At 43.8% G+C, this 20,462-nt stretch overlaps 1 protein-coding gene across 8 annotated transcripts in view; it reads left to right on the forward strand.

The window, feature by feature from the left end:
- The window catches only part of LOC115150650 (kelch domain-containing protein 8A), a 77,379-nt gene that overhangs the window by 48,819 nt on the left and 8,098 nt on the right, over window positions 1–20,462 (forward strand). For 3 of the 8 annotated variants that reach the window (XM_029694150.1, XM_029694141.1, XM_029694143.1), the window contains one exon: window positions 19,961–20,370. In XM_029694150.1, the coding sequence (XP_029550010.1) occupies window positions 20,206–20,370 (165 nt within the window). In that variant the 5' untranslated portion in view covers window positions 19,961–20,205. Of the gene's footprint in view, window positions 1–9,089; window positions 9,177–9,219; window positions 9,286–9,723; window positions 9,821–19,482; window positions 20,371–20,462 lie in introns of those variants that run through there. The other 5 variants (XM_029694146.1, XM_029694144.1, XM_029694149.1 and 2 more) reach the window with 5 other exon arrangements.

The following is a 20,462-nucleotide window of genomic DNA, read 5'->3' on the forward strand; positions in this document are numbered from 1 at the left end:
GGATGTAACAGTAAGTAGCCCTATTTTGAGATGTGCGATATCACAATCTATTTCCATAAAGACAGGAATGGAGGTCTTTATTCCAGTGAGATTGCTAAAGCGAACACCGGCATGTTTAGTTTTGCTCAACCTAGATCGTGGCACAGACACGGTCTCAATGGGGATAGCTGAGCTGACTACACTGACTGTGTAGTGGCAGACTCCACTACCAATTAGGATCTGGGTAAAAAAATCTGGCTAAAAATATTTGAATCAGTTATAGAACCCATTGCCCTTTATGGTTGTGAGGTCTGGGGTCCGCTCACCATCCAAGAATTCACTAAATGGGACAAACACCATATTGAGGAGACTCTGCATGCAGAATTCTGCAAAAATTTCCTCTGTGTACAACATAAAACCTGGCCACTGTGACTGACCAAAAATTAAGGAAATCTCTGACTTTGTACAGACTCAGTGAGCATAGCCTTGCTATTGAGAAAGGCCGCCGTAGGTAGACCTGGCTCTCAAGAAAAGACAGGCTATGTGCACACTGCCCACAAAATGAGGTGGAAACTGAGATGCACTTCCTAACCTCCTGACAAATCTATGATCATATTATAGACACATATTTCCATCAGATTACACAGACCCAAAACAATTTGAAAACAAATCCAATTTTGATAAACTCCATATCTATTGGGTGAAATACTAGGGTGCAATCACAGCAGCAAGATTTGTGACCTGTTGCCACAAGAAAAGGCAACCAGTGAAGAACAAACACCATTGTAAATACAACCAGTATTTCGTTACAACACTGTATATAGACATATTATAAACTGGGTGGTTTGAGCCCTGAATGCTGATTGGCTGACAGACATGGTATATCAGACCGTATACCACAGGTACAACAAAACATGTATTTTAACTGCTCTAATTACATTGGTAACCAGTTTCTGATAGCAATAAGGCACCTCGGGGGTTTGTGGTATATGACCAATATACCACAGCTAAGGCCTGTATCCAGGCACTCTGCATTGCATCGTGCGGAAGAACAGCCCTTAGCCATTGTATATTGGCCATATACCACACCTCCTCAGACCTTATTGCTTAAATATGACATTTGAAATGTCTTTATTATTTATTTACTGTTGTGAGTGTAATGTTTACTGTACATTTCTTTATTGTTTATTTAACTTTTGTTTATTATCTATTTCACTTGCTTTGGCAATGTAAACATATGTTTCCCATGCCAATAAAGCCCCTTAAATTGAAAAATTGAGAGAGAAAGAGAGAAAGATGAGGCCGGAATAAAAATAGAGGGAAGAATAGTACCATTTGCAGGTTAGGTTCCATGTGGCCCTCCAGACAGCTAAGCAGACAGAATGAGTCCTCTGGTTTACCTGAGGATCTAGGACACACTGTTCCATCATACAGAACTAGAGGAAGAGAGAGAGAGAGAGAGAGAGAGAGAGAGAGAGAGAGAGTTGTTGGTCCCACCATTTATTTATATAGATATAGATTTTTATTTTATATATCCATACTTTGACAATGTAAGTAATAATGAACTTGTCAATAAAGTCAATTGAATTGAAATTGAATTAAATTGAGAGTGAGACTCAGCATGTTGTAATTACTTGGTTCACTCCAGACCTGACTGCCCTTGACCAGCACAAAAACATCCTGTGGCGTACTGCATTAGCATCGAATAGCCCCCGCGATATGAAACTTTTTCAGGGAAGTTAGGAACCAATATACACAGGCAGTTAGGAAAGCAAAGGATAACTTTTTCAAACAGAAAGTTGCATCCTGTAGCACAAACTCCAAAAAGTTCTGGGACACTGTAAAGTCCATGAGGAATAAGAGCACCTCCTCCCAGCTGCCCAGTGCAATGAGGCTAGGAAACACTGTCACCACCAAAAAATCTACAATAATTGAGAATTTCAAAAAACATTTTTCTACGGCTGGCCATGCTTTCCACCTGGCTACCCCTACCCCGATCAACAGCTCTGCACCCCCCACAGCAACTTGCCCAAGCCTCCCCCATTTCTCCATCACCCAAATCCAGATAGCTGGTGTTCTGAAAGAGCTGCAAAATCTGGACCCATACAAATCAGCTGGGCTAGACAATCTGGACCCTCTCCTTCTAAAATTATCCACCGCAATTGTTGCAACCCCTATTACTAGCCTGTTCAACCTCTCTTTCGTATCGTCTGATATCCCCAAAGATTGGAAAGCTGCCATGATCATCCCCCTCTTCAAAGCGGGAGACACTCTAGACCCAAACTGTTACAGGCCTAAATCCATCCTGCCCTGCCTTTCCAAGGTCTTCGAAAGCCAAGTTAACAAACAGATCACCGACCATTTCGAATCCCACCGCATCTTCTCCACTATGCAATCTGGTTTCCGAGCTGGTCATGGGTGCACCTCAGCCACGCTCAAGGTCCTAAACGATATCATAACCGCCATCGAAAAAAGACAATACTGCGCAGCCGTATTCATCGACCTGGCCAAGGCTTTCGACTCTGTCAATCACTGCATTCTTATCGGCAGACTCAACAGCCTTGGTTTCTCAAATGACTGCCTCGCCTGGTTCACCAACTACTTCTCAGACAGAGTTCAGTGTCAAATCGGAGGGCCTGTTGTCCGGACCTCTGGCAGTCTCTATTGGGGTGCCACAGAGTTAAATTCTCGGGCCAACTCTTTTCTCTGTATACATCAATGATGTCGCTCTTGCTGCTGGTGATTCTCTGATCCACTTCTACGCAGACAACACCATTCTGTATACTTCTGGCCCTTCTTTGGACACTGTGTTAACTAACCTCCAGACGAGTTTCAATGCCATACAACTCTCCTTCCGTGGCCTCCAACTGCTCTTAAATGCAAGTAAAACTAAATGCATGCTCTTCAACCGATCGCTGCCCGCACCTGCCCGCCCGTCTAGCATCACTACTCTGGATGGTTTTGACTTAGAATATGTGGACAACTACAAATACCTAGGTGTCTGGTTAGACTGTAAACTCTCCTTCCAGACTCACATTAAGCATCTCCAAAATTAAATCTAGAATCAGCTTCCTATTTAGCAAAAAAGCATCCTTCATTCATGCTGCCAAACATACCCTTGTAAAACTGACTATCCTACCGATCCTTGACTTCGGCGATGTCATTTACAAAATAGCCTCTAACACTCTACTCAGCAAATTGGATGCAGCCTATCACAGTGCCATCCCTTTCATCACCAAAGCCCCATATACTACCCACCACTGCGACCTGTATGCTCTCGTTGGCTGGCCCTCACTTCATATTCGTTGCCAAACCCACTGGCTCCAGGTCATCTATAAGTGTTTGCTAGGTAAAGCCCCGCCTTATCTCAGCTCACTGGTCACCATAGCAGCACCCATCCGTAGCACGCGCTCCAGCAGGTATATTTCACTGGTCACCCCCAAAGCCAACTTCTCCTTTGGCCGCCTTTCCTTCCAGTTCTCTGCTACCAATGATTGGAACGAATTGCAAAAATCACTGAAGCTGGAGACTCATATCTCCCTCACTAACTAAGCATCAGCTGTCAGAGCAGCTTACAGATCATTCACTGGTACATATCCCATCTGTAAATAGCCCATCCAACTACCTCATTCCCATGTTGTTATTATTATTTTTCTTCTCCTTTGCACCCCAATATCTCTACTTGCACATTCATCTTCTGCATTCATCTTCTGCATATCACATTCATCTTCTGCATATCAGTGTTTAATTGCTAAATTGTAATTATTTTGCCACTATGGCCTATTTATTGCCTTACCTCCCTAATCTTACTTCATTTGCACACACTGTATATAGCATTTTGTATTGTGTTATTGACTGTACATTTGTTTATTCCATATGTAACTCTGTGTTATATGTGTCGAACTGCTTTGCTTTATCTTGGCCAGGTCGCAGTTGTAAATGACAAGTTGTTCTCAACTGGCCTAACTGGTTAAATAAAAAATAAAAAATAAAATAATTTAAAAAATGAAGTATAGATGAACAAAAGTGAAGTTATGAGAAAAGCTTTGAGCTTCATGATGTAGGCTGCTGTGGTGTATGGTATTCCAGGCCATACAATGTGCCTACAGAGGACATTATGATAGATCTAAACGACTTAATTCTGTTGGTGCTGACATCTTCAGGACAGGAATACCGGTTTACTTAACGGAGGAATAAACACACATGTTCATCATTGGTGTCTTAACCAGAACGGGGGAAAATGCACTTTATTTATTTTCGCACATGCGCAGTCATACATCTCTCATATATGGCATGACTGTACCAGTGTAAGAACACAACTCAACAACATATTAGTCCACATGCCAACACCCCCACTTGCTCTTATACTGTACAAGTCGTATTCAACCTAACTTTATCAACACATTTAGCTTACAGTTATTCATCTCACAAATGTCAGTTTATATTCCAAACATGTAACCCAAGAATTTTTCATTTTTGAACTTCGTTACAGGTTTAGTCAAAACATCTGCAGCCATGTCTGCCGTTGGACAATATTCAATACTTATTTTACCATCACTGAGTGCAGATCGAATGAAATGATATCTGATGTCGACATGTTTACATCTCTGACGACATACTGGGTTCTTTGACAGAGCAATTGCACCTTGGTTATCTTCAAAGATTGTTACTGGTGTATATTGACACTCACTATCCATCTCGCCCAATAACTGTACAAGGTACAAACTTTCTTGTGTAGTAGCAGCCAGTGCCATGTACTCTGCTTCACATGTAGATAAAGCTACTGTTGGCTGCTTCTTAGACCTCCATGAAATGACAGGTCCACATTTAGTTAAACTAAAACAATACCCTGTTATGCTTCGTCTGTCACTTTGATCTGCTGCCCAATCAGCATCACTATATGCTATGAGGTTGAGTTTTTCCACCCCCTTTTTGTAACACAACTCCTGATTCATTGTTCCCTTTAAGTACCTCAACACATGTTTAGCTGCTATCCAGTGTTGCTCTTTTGGTTCTGATAGGTATTGTGACAGCTTGCTGACAATCCAACTGATATCCGGTCTTGTACATGTCATTACATATATCAAGCTGCCTATCACTTCACGATACCTTTTTGAATCAATAAGTTCACCATCACCATCAAAGTTTGGTTTTTGTTCACATGGTGTTGACCTTGTTTTACAGTCTGACATACCAAACCTTTCCAGTATCTTGGTTATGTACCTTGTTTGGTTCATCGTTATTTTCCCTTCACTTTGTGTAAAATCAATGCCTAGGAAATGTCCAAGCCTCCCAAGATCTTTCATCTTAAATTTTTCACGTAACATTTCTTTTACACTTGTGAGTGAGTCACTATCACTAGCAGCGATAATTAGATCATCGACCCAAATTATCAAAATGATCCTTTCTGTTGCAGTTTGTTTGTTATAAACACAGTGATCAGCTGGGTTCTGTGTAAAACCATTTTCACTAAGGTGATCATGCAACATTTTGTTCCAGTTCCTTCCTGACTGTTTCAGGCCGTACAGTGACTTGTTCAGTTTGCAGACTAGTTGCTCACCTGTATCTGACCTGACTTCAAAACCCTCTGGTTGCTCCATGTACACTTCACAGTCAATAGGAGCATGTAGATATGCTGTTTTGACATCCATCTGATGTAACTCTAAGTCATACTGAGCTGCTAGCTGCATCAAACAGCGTACTGATGTCATATTTGCAGTTGGAGAAAAAGTCTCCTTATAGTCTATTCCTGCCACTTGACTATACCCCTTTGCAACATATCTTGCCTTGTATGTCTCAGTCTCATCTGAATTGTTTTTGACCGCATAGACCCACCTGCCCCCCACTGCATTTTTACCCTCTGGCAGTGTGGTTAATGTGAATGTATCATTTTCCCTAAGGGAATCCATCTCCTCCTTCATAGCAGTAGCCCAAATCTCTGATTTTGGTGAAATCATTGCTTCTTTGAAGGTTTGTGGTGCATTGCACATTACTCTGTAGCAGTAGTCAACACTAGGTGGTATCTGGTCATCACATTTCACTTTACACTCATAGTCTTTTAAGTACTGGGGTTTCATCCTCGCTCTGTCTGGATAGCGTGGACTCTGACCATCTGAAGTCTCAATTTGCACATCTTGTGTCTCTTCTGAGTTTTGATCTGCCATCTTGGCTTTCGGCATGGGGTTTTCAAATCTCTCCCCATTAAGATCATCACTGATTTCCAAATCTGTCTGAGTTTGGTGTTCGACTACACCTTTTGTAACACACTTGACTACTCTGTTTTTAAGAACTTTCCCAGTGTCTGGGTAGTAGACTAGGTATGCTGGACTATTTTTATCATACCCGACAAAAATACCCTTTTCACATCTTGAGTCTAACTTTTTCTTGTTCTGTCTATATGCATAGCAAACAGATCCGAATTCTTTCATCTTTGAAAGATCAGGCTTTCTCCCAGTAAACATGTAGTGTGGAGTCTGTCCTACACGCTTATTGTAACACCTATTGCGAATTACTGCAGCAGTCATTACAGCATATGTCCACAAGTTCTTTGGTAGGTTGCTTTCAAGTAGCATGCATCTTGCCATTTCGAACAATGTTCTCCAATTTCTCTCAGCCGTCCCATTTTGATGGGGTGAGTAAGGGGCTGAAGTTTCATGTCTTATGGCGTTCTTACTGAGCAGTGACTGGAACTCTTTGGCTGTGAATTCTGTGCCATTATCTGACCTGACACACTTTATTTTCCCATAAGGGGCCACATCAGCAATAAACTTCTCAGTAGCTTTTACAGTATCACTTTTTGCTTTTAGGAAATACACAAAAACTGCCCCTGAATAATCATCCGTAAATGCTAGAGTATATCTGAACCCATCTTTCGCCTCTGGCTCAATAGGGCCAGCCAAATCAGTGTGCACAAGCTCAAGAGCCGCTTTTGCTTTTTCATCAGGCTCTCTGTTTCTGCTCTGAACAAATTTTCCCTGAGTGCAGATTTCACAGTTGAGGGTAGATTTGTCAATCTTACCTGTGATTTTCATTCCCTCTGTCACATTTTCTAACTTTGACACATCCTCAAAATTACAGTGGCCAAGAATTTTGTGCCATGTGTGAATATCATAGCACCCATGACATCCATCATCATATTCATCACTTACAGTGTTAAGATAGTAAAGTCTATCGTACTCCTCGATGTCAAAAGTGGTACCGTTCTTGTGAATGAGCTTGTTACACCCCTGTCGAAAGTTGACTGAAGCTCCGTTGGCTGTCGCTGCTTTAACAGAGAAAATGTCCTGTGGAAACGACGGCACGTACAGCGCCTTCATCAGCGTTGTTTTTACCCGACGACCCGTGTTGTCTCTCAGGTAAACCTCCGCTGCACCTCTCCTCTCCGCGACACCATTCGTTCTTGTTCCGTCAGCCAGCTCCACGGAATGTTTTTCCGGTTTGAAAGTCTCGTCAAACTCCTTAAACTTCCCGATGTCCGTGACTATATGTGACGTTGCTCCCGTATCAACCATCAGCCCTTTCTGTTTCAGTCCACTAACCTGACAGTCACTTATTCTGAATGCAAATGTGTGGCTTTCAGCATCTGTTGCTTGTTTCACATTGTCTCTTCTTTTTCGTCTGCAATTTGCGTCAGTATGAGTGGAGCTCTTGCAAAAACTACACCACTTTCTCCGTTCTTTGCGCTCTCCAGTAACGGTACATTCCCGGGCCTTGTGCCCTTTCTGGCCACAGTTGAAGCAGGTTATCTCGGTCCCTTTATCTCTCCCTCTTGGCCAGCTAACTTTAATGTTACTTGCCTTCATCACGTTGTCGTCAGTGGAAATGGCGCTAAACTTCTCGGTGCTTTCATAGCTCCTCAACTTGGTTTTGAACTTGCCAAAAGTTGTCGGCTCGTCACTCTGCGTTATGTGGATGGCAAACGGCTTAAATGATTCGGGCAAACCTTTCAGAACCATTGCAATCAACAGCCCGTCACTTAAAGTCTCTTCAGCATTTCTCAGTGCTGTAATAGCCGTCTCAGCACGAATGATATAGTCCGTAACACTTTCGTCAGCGGCTTTCTGAAGAGAAGTTAGTTCAGTGTAGAGGCTAATCACACGTGGCTTCCCTTTACCTGCATAATGTTCCCTCAATATCTTCAACGCTTTTCTCCCATCATCTGCTGCTTCTCTCATTATCAGGGAAAGGCTTTTATCATCCAAAACCTGTATCAATTCGGCGTAGGCTTCTTCATTTTTCTCTCTGTCTTCTTCATCTTCATCCACGCTCAATATGGCGGCCTTTAGCCCAAGCAAACGCAAGTGCCCCAAAAACTTTGTCTCCCATAACTCGTACTTTTTTTCATCTCCGTCGAAATATAATCTATTCCATCGGCTTCCATGTTCCCTCCTGGGCCCATAACCTGTTGGTGCTGACATCTTCAGGACAGGAATACCGGTTTACTTAACGGAGGAATAAACACACATGTTCATCATTGGTGTCTTAACCAGAACGGGGGAAAATGCACTTTATTTATTTTCGCACATGCGCAGTCATACATCTCTCATATATGGCATGACTGTACCAGTGTAAGAACACAACTCAACAACATATTAGTCCACATGCCAACAAATTCAATGGCACTGATACACAGACATTGACAGAAAAAGTTGAGTTAAATGATAAACGCAAACAAAAGGAATATTAGATATAACATTTTATTGACATAATTCTGCAGAGCTATGTACTCACTATAACATTTCATGCAGTGATTTGGATTGAGTCTACTGAAGGCAATAAAATAAAACTTTTTATGCAAAACTACTTAAAATTAAAATGCATAAATGTGTGTCAAAGTGCGATGTGGGTTATCGGTACAGCACAGTCTCTTTCCGATTTCCACAGTTAATGTATGAATGACAATTAGTAGGCTACGGTGAAGGCAGAAATGTGTATTTCAGGTGTGACCCACACAATGACGATGGATGGAAGTGGCTGGGTTTGTTTAAAAATGTTTTTAAGTGTTCGGTACCACAAGAGCCTGCCTGTTTCACAGCGAGGATAGAAGGGGGAGGGTGTGTCTATTAGGCTACTTGAGTGGCTTATTGCACTGAAACCTCTCTCCATCTCTCAGCCTGGCCAGGGGAAACGCCGACGGATAGAAGGCATGGGAGCACCTGGACCGCGTGAAGATCGTAATGTAACTGAGAAGGATTCATGTAAATATTGTCGCTTTTAATGTGACCGACCGATCGTTGTGTGGGGAGTGTGGCTGCACCTCTCGGTGTTCCGAAAACTCAGTCGCCGGAAGCTCTGCAGCCTCTTATTGTATGTGGGGTCTTCCTATTCCTAATAATAGCCTTACTTCTACATACAAAACGTTGTTTCAGTATACCAGTAATTTATTTTTGGTTGGCTGTGTCATTCAGACGAAATGCGGCGTAAATAAAACAACGTTGAATGGATATTGTAGGCTACAGAAACAACAAAGTTATTAGCATCCTTAACGTTGATTTTCACATACCTCAGTGTATATTGCGCTGACTGGATACATTGTCATTTGATTTGATCATACAAAGCCTCAAATATTGATCTTGTTCATAAATCTTCTGTTTGAATTTATGCCGCGTTCAGATCATGTCGGAAACTCGGGACGTCCGAGTTAAAATTAACGTAAGTTATTTACGTAGAGCTTCCGATTGGTTGATTCTGGTTACTCCCAAGTGGGAAACTCGGGATCCGAATCTTCTGCCTAGGTAATCAAGTCGGACATTTCCGTCTTTCCGACATGATATGCATGCGGCATCACCAGACACTTCCGCTTATGCTCAATTGCCCTGGGGATGAGATCAGTTTGAACTATGTGAGTATTGAAAGACTTTCAGGTCATCATGATGCACCTTAATACAAAACTAGATAAAAGTGTGCAATACATTCCGTAGATTATAAGCCTATTATTCATGGTGGTACACCTATTATCTATTTTTATGTTCTAACTTGTTATTTTTACAAGTGGTAAGATGATGAGGAGGATTGTGATGATGATGATGATGATGATGGTGTTGTTGTAGTGGTTGTTGTTGTTGGTCATGATGATGATGACTGTGCTTGTGGTAGTGATGAGGAGATTGATGCTGAAGATAATGAATAATGACTCATGCATTATTCTGTCTGAATTGTCATCTGTTTGTTATGCTGTCTGAATGTCTCACCCCCAGCCCAATCGCACGCTATACAGCTAGGAGCAAGGCTGAGAGATCTGGGACACTCTCTGAGCTGAATATAGACTGAAATCCCCTTTCCCTTTCCTGAAATCTCCTTTCCTCCTTCTCTCCTCTTCCTGTCCTCTCAGCGCTTATTGATTACTTACAATCACAAACACCCTATAGATCAGTGGGCTTGTGCATTGTGCATTGAGCTACTCTGTGGGATTTATTTTAGGCCAGCTCTGGCCTGTCAGTCTGCTACCTCTCACTGCTGGGGAGCCTTGGCAGTCCCCTAACCCCTCGCCCCTCTCCTGCTCCCTGCCTCCCTCTCTCCTACCTCTCCTGCACCCCCCATCTCACTAGCCCAGGCAGCACAGCAGAGAGTGACACAAGGGAGTCCAGTTCTGCTGACAGAAAAATTAAATAGGGAGACCTGGTCCTGTAGGCTCTCGTTTCTTTCTCTCACACACACACACACACACACACACACACACACACGCACACGCACGCGCACGCGCACACGCACACGCACACGCACACACACACACACACACACACACACACACACACACACACACACAATAGTAATTAAGTATAAAACCCTAGGGATTGTGTCCCAGGCTCCCCAACCATCAATAACTCTACTTGTTCTTTATTGCTCTCTCAATAATCTCTCTCTTTCTCTACCTCAGCAAAACTCTCCTTTATCCCACTCCTCCTCAATACCCTCCTCATCTCTCTTTTCTTCTTTTTGCTCTCTCTGTCTGCACTCATGCCTTCTCCAGGCTGCCACGTTGGATAAAGTCATTCTAATGGGGCTCTTTCACAGCAGCCAGTGTACTGAGTGTCCGTGTGTCTCCAAGTGTGTATGCGTGTTTGTTCCCAGGGGGTAATGTGCAATATGTCTCAATTGAGTATACCGTCCAATGGCTTACATAACAGAATGCCTAAAATATGTGTCCTCAGTTTTGTGCCTTGATACCTCAATAAATAATGAAACATGTTCAATTTGGTTTAAATAATGCAAAAACAAAGTGTTGGAGAAGAAAGTAAAAGCACAATATGTGCCATGTAAAAAAGCTAACGTTTAAGTTCCTTCCTCAGAACATGAGAACATATGAAAGCTGGTGGTTCCTTTTAACATGAGTCTTCAATATTCCCAGTTAAGAAGTTTTAGGTTGTAGTTATTCTAGGAATTATAGAACTATTTCTCTCTATACCATTTGTATTTCATATACCTTTGACTATTGGATGTTCTTATAGGCACTATAGTATTGCCAGCCTAATCTCGGGAGTTGATAGGCTTGAAGTCCTAAACAGCGCTGTGCTTCAAGCATTGCTAAGAGCTGCTGGCAAACGCAGGAAAGTGCTGTTCGAATGAATGCTTATGAGCCTGCTGCTGCCTACCGTCAGACTGCTCTATCAAATATCAAATCATAGACTTAATTATAATATAATAAACACACAGAAATACGTGCCTTAGGTCATTCATATGGTAAAATACGGAAACTATCATTTCGAAAACAAAACGTTTATTATTTCAGTGAAATATGGAACCGTTCCGTATTTTATTGAACGGGTGGCATCCCTAAGTCTAAATATTGCTGTTACATTGGACAACCTTCAATGTTATGTCATAATTTATTGAAAAATTCTGGAAAATGAATTATGGTCTTTGTTAGGAAGAAATGGTCTTCACACAGTTCGCAACGAGCCAGGCGGCCCAAACTGTTGCATATACCCTGACTGCTTGCACTGAACGCAAGAGAAGTGACATAATTTCCCTAGTTAATATTGCCTGCTAACATGAATTTCTTTTAACTAAATATACAGGTTTAAAAAAAATATATTTGTGTATTGATTTTAAGAAAGGCATTGATGTTTATGGTTTGGTACATTGGTGCAACGATTGTGCTTTTTTCGAGAATGCGCTTTTGTTTACCATCACCCATTTGGCGAGGTTGTAGTAGGCTGTGATTCCATGATAAATTAACAGGCACCGCATTGATTATATGCAACACAGGACAAGCTAGTTAACATAGTAATATCATCGACCATGTGTAGTTAACTAGTGATTATGTTTAGATTGATTGTTTTTTTATAAGATAAGTTTAATGCTAGCTAGCAACTTACCTTGGTTCCTTGCAGCCACAAGGTCCTTTTGATGCTGCACTCGCGTAACAGGTGGTCAGCAGTCTCCTCGTGGATTGCAATGTAATCGGCCATAAGTCTGTTAATTGGCCGATAGGGAGATATTCTATCTAAGTTTTTGATGTTTTCATTTCTAACTGCCACACCGCCTTGTATCCGCTTGTGCTGCCTGTATGTACGCTGCTGGGTTACTATGGAAACTATTGGTCTGCTTTTACAGCAGCTGTTTACTCACATGCAGACAGCATACAAACACACACACACACACAGGCGATGCCAGGAGGGTGAGACAGACATTAGCCTTTTAACAGAGAGAGATTAGATACTTACTTGGCCAACTATTCCTCCAGCTCTGCCAACAATCTACCACAACTCTCTTCTCCCTGGTCCTGTGTTCTGAAACCCATGTTCATTTATTTAGATAGAGCTATGTGGGGCTGCTAATTGCTGATAAGAAAGTAAGACGTTTGAGAGAGAGAAAGAGCAGTAGCAGTGTAGCGGAGAGAGCTGACATTCAAGACATTACCTCAGCCTCCTCTCAGCATTGCTATTGTGTATTAACCATCAGTATCGGTGTATCAGTCATCAGATATTGGTCATCGGGTCAAACCCCCTGAGAGAGAGAGAGGTTAGATTTAATGAGGGATGTGTATAGTCACTCAGTGGCCTTGCCTCTGCCCACAACCTCACAATCAGCCTTGGTCCTTTAGTCCAGCACCACTAACGCGCCTGACTCAACTACTCAACTGCCGGGCCTTGACTATCTCTATTGCTGTGTGGTAGTTATGGGCTGTAACAAAAGCCTGCACACCCTGTAGATCTCCAGGACCAGGGTTGGTAATCGCTAAGCTTGGAGTAGAGCAGCTCCAAGAGATTCATTTGTCTGTTACAAATAGGAAGATGTAGCTGAGAGTCAACATCTGTCACTGTTAGTTAATGTGCTACTGTGTGTGATGATGTCGGTACATTCATACTGTACAACATGTTGTGAAGGAAAGGGAACTGCGTCCCATCAACAGTGGAGCCATTTCAACTAAATCAAACATTAATGTTGTTGTTATTGTAATGTTCATAGACAACAACAACAGCGAGGCACAAGGCAGGCACCATTTATTTTGTCTGAAAGCAGGAGAGCATTGCTGATGCTAATGAATGCAATCAGAACAGAGTATGAAATCCTTCGAAACAACTTTTTTAATGATGAGAAGTGACGATGAGATTTTCTGTAGGGAGAATGTTCTTCTTGTTCTTGGTCTTCAAAGTGTAGTAAGCAGTAGCGTTAGCCTTCAGGGTGGTATGACGCTGTGAGAGACTGCCTCCCTGAAATGTACTGTACTTAAGCTGTGTAAACTAAGAATAATAGCATGAGCAGTATACTGCAGTATAGCAAGCCCTCAAGCTAGTAAATCACTATGGTAAAACTGCTGTGAGGAGTAATGTATGAAAAGGTACTACATTACCAGTTGTAACAACGTAGGTTTGATTCTATCCTCCTCTGTTCTCTGTCTGGGAGTCTAATGGGGCCAGTACTGTTATTGAAATGTGTTAGGCATGAGTCATCCACCTTATTGTGAACAGTCTTGTATGAGTGGAATAAAGCTGTGTTGGACTGTATTTACACTGAATGACCAGCAGTTTTATAACGTTAGCAATGAGTGGCTCTCCTGGGTGTCAGTTTACTTAAGCCCACCCCAGCGTAAACACTGCTATTAGAGCAGGATTAAGACCTGCTACAAAAAACCCTGACTACTACACACACACACACCCCTTACCCTGACTCCACTGCTCACACTGCAGTGGTTCTGAGGTGTGGGGAGTAAAGCACTATTTGAATTCTGCAGGCTAATTAAATGTTAGTTGTTAAACAATCCCGAGAGAGAGAGAGAGAGAGAGAGAGAGAGAGAGAGAGAGAGAGAGAGAGAGAGAGGGAGAGAGAGAGGGAGAGAGAGAGAGACAGGAGCGATAGAGGACAGATGGAGTGGGAGAGAGAGGAAAGACAATAGGGAGACCGTTGGGAGTACGCCATCACCACGATCAAACCAAGCTCCTTGTATCTGAAACATGGACTAATAGCTTTGCTGAGGATTACATTGTAACTATATAGGCAGCCGACTCGTGCCTATATAGGGATCGAAGGAGACTAACTAACTAATTAAAAGTATGAAAAGAGACTCATGCTGATTGTGAATGACTTCCTTGGGTGCTGGTGAGACTACTGTTGATCTCAAGCTGTTCAAGCAGTTCATTTAAAAAAAGACGTGGCGAAGCAAATTGGTTACTGATTGCAATTAATATGCTCTGCAAGGCACGCCAGGAGAAAGCAATTCTGTCTCACTAACAAGACTCTGCCTGCCGGGTTCAGAGTGGAGAACAACACCACAGCTTTTATTTGCTGTTATGCTTTCCTTCTTTAATCCATTATTAAAACCAAACCAAGTAATATACTGGCTGGCTGGCCATCTGTACCCTGGCCTCGCAACTCCAAAACGTGTCACTGTTTCTATGGTAACCCACTCCTTGCCCTCAAAAGTTACACAGTGGAGAATTTTTTTTTTCTTCTAAAAGAAGAGTCTATCTTTCTTTATTCTCTTTGTGCATGCATACTTCCTTTTATTTGTCTGCAGAGAGAGAGAGAGAGAGAGAGAGAGAATGCATTACCAGGGTGGAGGAAATCTTCTAAGCATTTATAGTTTTATTGGTTAGGTGTAGGTCAAGTCCCGTACAACGCTTTAACCTTATCATACCTCAAATGACCCATAAAGGGACCACTCTGAACATTTCTGGAGAAGATCTTTGATTATGTACAGACTCAGTGAGCATAGCCTTGCTATTGAGAATGGCCACCGAAGGCAGACCTGACTCTCAAGAGAAGACAGGCTATGTGCACACTGTCCACAAAATGAGGTTGAAACTGAGCTGCACTTCCTAACTTCAAACCCAATTTTAATAAACTCCCATATCTATTGGGTGAAATACCACAGTGTATAGGGAACGGGGATACCTAGTCAGTTGTACCACTGAATGCCTTCACCTGAAATGTGTCTTCTGCATTTAACCCAACACCTCTGAATCAGAGAGGTGCGGGGGGCTGCCTTAATCGACATCCACGTCTTCGGCGCCCGGGGAACAGGGGGTTAACTGCCTTGCTCAGGAGCTGAACAACATATTTTTGCCTTGTCTGCTCAGGGATTCGATCCAGTAACCTTTCGGTTAAAAGGCTACCTGCCACCTCTATTTATTTATTTATTTATAGAGAGAGAGAGAGAGAGAGAGAGAGAGAGAGAGAGAGAGAGAGAGAGAGAGAGAGAGAGAGAGAGAGAGAGAGAGAGAGAGAGAGAGAGAGAGAGAGAGAGAGAGAGAGAGAGAGAGAGAGAGAGAGAGAGAGAGAGAGAGAGAGAGAGAGAGAGAGAGAGAGAGAGAGAGAGAGAGAGAGAGAGAGAGAGAATCTGATGCTAGTTCTAGGTCCCAAAAAACAAAGAGATCTCCTGTTGGATCTGACAATTAATCTTGATGGTTGTACAGTCGTCTCAAATAAAACTTTGAAGGACCTCAGCAGTACTTTGGTCTGATCTCTCTTTTGACAAACGTATCAAGAATATTTCAAGGACAGCGTTTTTCAATTTTCGTAACATTGCAGAAAAGCTAATCCATGCTTTTGTCACTTCTAGATTAGACTACTGCAATGCTCTACATTCTGACTACCGGATAAAGCACTAAATAAACTTCAGTTAGTGCTAAACACGGCTGCTAGAATCTTGACTAGAACCAAAAAGTGTGATCATATTTCTCCAGTGCTAGCTTCCTGTTAAGGCAAAGGCTGATTTCAAGGTTTTACTGCTAACCAACAAAGCATGACATGGTTTTGCTCCTACCTATCTCTCCGATTTGGTCCTGCTGTACATACCTCCCGACCCCTCCTGTCTCAGCCTCCAGTATCTATGCTGAAATAGTTTGTGTCGGGGGGCTAGGGTCAGTCTTTAATATCTGGTGTAATTCTCCTGTCTTATCTATGACCATGCCTCAGGACTACCTGGCCTGATGACTCCTTGCTGTCACCAGTCTACCTGGTCGTGCTGCTGCTGCAGTTTCAACTGTTCTGCCTGCGGCTATGGAACCTTGACCTGTTCACCGGACGTGCTACCTTGTCCCGGACCTGCTGTTTTAGACTCTGTTGCTCTACTGCACCTGCTGTCTCAAACTCTGAATGCTTGGCTATGAAAAGCCAACTGACATTTACTCCTGAGTTACTGACCTGTTGCACCCTCTACAACCACTGTGATTATTATTATTTGACCCTGCTGATCATCTATGAACGTTTTAACATCTTGGCCATGTACTGTTATAATCTCCAACTGGCACAGCCAGAAGAGGACTGGTCACCCCTCAGAGTCTGGTTCCTCTCTAGGTTTCTTCCTAGGTTCTGGCCTTTCTAGGGAGTTTTTCCTAGCCACCGTGCTTCTACATCTGCATTGCTTGCTGTTTGGTGTTTTAGGCTGGGTTTCTGTATAGCACTTTGTGACATCAGCTGATGTAAAAAGGGCTTTATAAATACATTTGATTGATTGAGAGATTGACGAACTAAACTTCCATTGTTGAATGTGCCAAACTCACACAAGTTCCCTCGCAGGAAAAAAAATACATACTGAAGTAAGCCAATTATGTTTGAGTGATGTGTACCCAAGCACTTCGTCTACTAAAGGCTTTTTGTCAATGAAGCCTAATGATATCCATGTTTTATATTACCCACCCACACTCTCAGTGTGATGTGTGGGGGTGTTAATAGGTTGTCACTGCTCAGTAGAAATAGGTATTTTGTAAGTGTCGCTACCAGAATTTTAGCTGTGGACTCTTACGTCATTTACATTTGACTTTGTAGTCATTTACTGACGCAGATGCTCTTATTTAAGATACTCTTTGAAAAGCTAGGGTTTCAGATGTTTTCAGAAGATGGGCAGGGACTTTGCTGTCCTAGCTTTAGGTGTAGAAGGGCCAAGAGACCAGAGTTGGCAGAACGTGTGCTAGAGTTGCAGTTGTCCAGACCGGAGATGTCATGTGACTGGATTAGGACCTGTGGCCCTTCCTCTGTGAGGTATGGTCATACCCTACGAATGTTGTAGAGCATGAACATGCAGGACCGAGTCACTGCTTTGATGTTTGCAGAGAACATGTTGTCCAGGGTCATGCCAAGTCTTTTTTTAACTCTTGGAGGGGGACACCGTGGAGTTGTCAACCATGATGGAGAGGTCTTTGAGCAGGCAGGCCTTCCCCAGGAGGAAGAGCAGCTTCTTCTTGTCTGTTGAGCTTGAAGTGGTAGGCCGACATCCAAACTGAGATATCTGCCAGGCACACAGAGATGCGTGTCGCCACCTGGGTGTCACAAGGGGGAAGGAGAAAAGTAGTTGAGGATCATCCGCATAGCAATGATAGGAGATATCATGTGAGAATATGACAGAGCTGAGTGTCTTGGTGTATAGAGAGGAGGAGAGGGCCTAGAACCAAGCCCTGGGGGACACCAGTCATGAGAGTACATGGTGCAGACACAGATCCTCTCCACTACACCTAATAGGAGCGGCCTGCCAGGTAGAATGCAATCCAAGAGTGTGCAGAACCTGAGACACCCAGCCCTGAGAGGGTGGAGAGGAGGATCTGATGGTTCACAGTGTCGAAGGCAACGGACAGATTTAGGAGGATGAGAACAGAGGAGAGAGAGTCCGCTTTGGCAGTATGAAGAGCCTCCGTGACACAGAGAAGAGCAGTCTCGGTTGAGTGACCCATCTTGAAGCCTGACTGGTTAGGGTCAAGAACTTCGTTCTGAGAGCGATAGCGAGAGAGATGATCAAAAACAGCATGCTCAAGTGTTTTGAAAAGAAAGAAGGAATACCGGTCTGTAGTTTGAGTCAGAGTGTTGGTTTCTTAAAAAGGGGAACGACTGCCAGTGGTCAAGGATAAGTTGATGAGGAAAGTGAGGAATGGGAGAAGGTCTCCAGGGAAGGGAAGAGGTGATGGGGTCAAGTGGGCAGGTTCTCGGGTGGACGGACCTCACTAGTCGCAAGATTTCATCTGGAGAGAGAGGGGAGAAAAAGGTCAAGGCGCAGGGTAGTTCTGTGTGAAAGTGAACAGTGGATTCAATAGGCTGAGTGAATGAGGAGCAGATGTCGTTAAACTTCTTTTCAAAGAGGGTGACAAAGTTGTCCGCAGAGAGGGAGGAGGGAAAGGGAGGGGCGGAGGATTAAGGAGGGAGGAGGAGGTGGAAAAGAGTTTTCTCGGGTTAGAGACAGAAGGTTATAATTTAGAGTAATACAAAGTGCATACAGAGCAACAGAAGGTAGAGAGGTGGGAGTGGAAGGATGATAGGTCCTCTGGAAATGTAGTTTTCCTCCATTTTCACTCAGCTGCCCGCAGCCCTGTTCTGTAAGCAGTGAGTCACTCAGCCAATGTTTCAGGAGGGGAGGGCCAAGCCGGGTAAGAGGAAAGGGGACAGTAAGCCGGGTAGGAGGAAAGGGGACAGTAAGCCGGGTAAGAGGAAAGGGGACAGTAAGCCGGGTAGGAGGAAAGGGGACAGTAAGCCGGGTAGGAGGAAAGGGGACAGTAAGCCGGGTAGGAGGAAAGGGGACAGTAAGCCGGGTAGGAGGAAAGGGGACAGTAAGCCGGGTAAGAGGAAAGGGGACAGTGCGAGTCATAGGATGCGGGAAGCGATGAGAGTAGGGTTGAAGAGGCAGAATCAGGAGAGAGGAGGGAGAAGGGTTTAGCAGAAGGGAGAGATGATAGGAGAAAAGAGGAGAAAGTAGTGGGAGGGAGAGAGTGAAGATTGCGACATGGTGCATGACCATCTGGGTAGGGGCTGAGTGACTAGGGTTGGAGGAAAGGGAGACAGAAAAGGAAAGTAGTGATCAGAGACGTGGAGGGGGTTGCAGTGAGATTAGTAGGCGAACAGCATCTTGTAAAGATGAGGTCAAGCATATTGCCAGCCTTGTAAGTGGGAGGGGACTGGCAAAGGGTGATGTCAAAAGAGGCAAGAAGGGGAAACAGAGTTGGAAAGAAATTACTTGAAAGCAGATGTCAAGAGGTTGGTCTCCAAGGGACGAGTGACAGTGACAGCATGGAATTCAAATGAGGTTATGGACAGGTGAGTGAGGGCGAAAATAAAAATCTCCACTTAGGAGAAACGAGTAGTTCTGTGCCACCATTGTGACGACCAGATGATCTCGGACTATGAAAGAACACTGAGCTGATCCACCATGCGGCTGCTGCTGCTCAGTCACACTGTCTGTGTGGGTAGAAGAAATAGGTTACAGGCAAGAACTAGACACGGAGAGAGAGGAGAAAGAGGGAGGGGGATGTGGGGAAGGGAAGGCGTTGCCTGGTTACTGATGGATGTTTTCCTCTGCTTGTAAAGCCCAATTCACCCTGATTTTGTACACAGCTAAAGAGGGCCATGACACATACACACACACAGCCAAAGGCCAGAACAGAACATCCAATCTATTCAATAGTAAATAGCTGTAGGTTGCTTTGATTAGAAGCATCTGCTAAATGACCATATTATTCTGAGTCAGTGGGAATTTAGACAAGTACTCTTCTATTGGATTATATTACATTGTCTTTCCTGTTCCATACTAATCATCCTTCCCTCTCATTTCCTTCAGGACCTAGTACGAGCCAGTGGTCAACTCCAGGGGAAGAGCCTGCGGTTGGGCTTTGCTGACCTTGCTCCATCCGCTATCTCTGATCTTCCACCTAGTTCTCTGGATCTCCTGACAACACCACTCTCTCGACTCTTCCCGTTGACACGGCACTATACCCAGGGGTGCTAACCCTGTCCACCTCCCTGGACCCACCTCTCTCTCACCTCTCCCCCAGCAACCCTTCCCGTCCCTGGGCCGAGATATAGATGTCTGTGCCCTCGGCCTTGGAGTTCCACTGGCAGAGCCTGGCTCGGCTGCCAAGTGGGCGTGTCTACCACTCCCTGGCGGAGGTGGGGGGGCAGATGTACATGCTGGGGGGCTGTGATGTTGCAGGGAGGCCCTCCCCAGCCCTGGAACTTTACTCTCCAGAGGTAGGTTGGAGCATACACACAAGCACGCGCACACACACACACACACACACACACACACACACACACACACACACACACACACACACACACAC

The sequence above is a fragment of the Salmo trutta genome, chromosome 16, assembly GCF_901001165.1.
Source record: "Salmo trutta chromosome 16, fSalTru1.1, whole genome shotgun sequence".
Taxonomy (NCBI): domain Eukaryota; kingdom Metazoa; phylum Chordata; class Actinopteri; order Salmoniformes; family Salmonidae; genus Salmo; species Salmo trutta.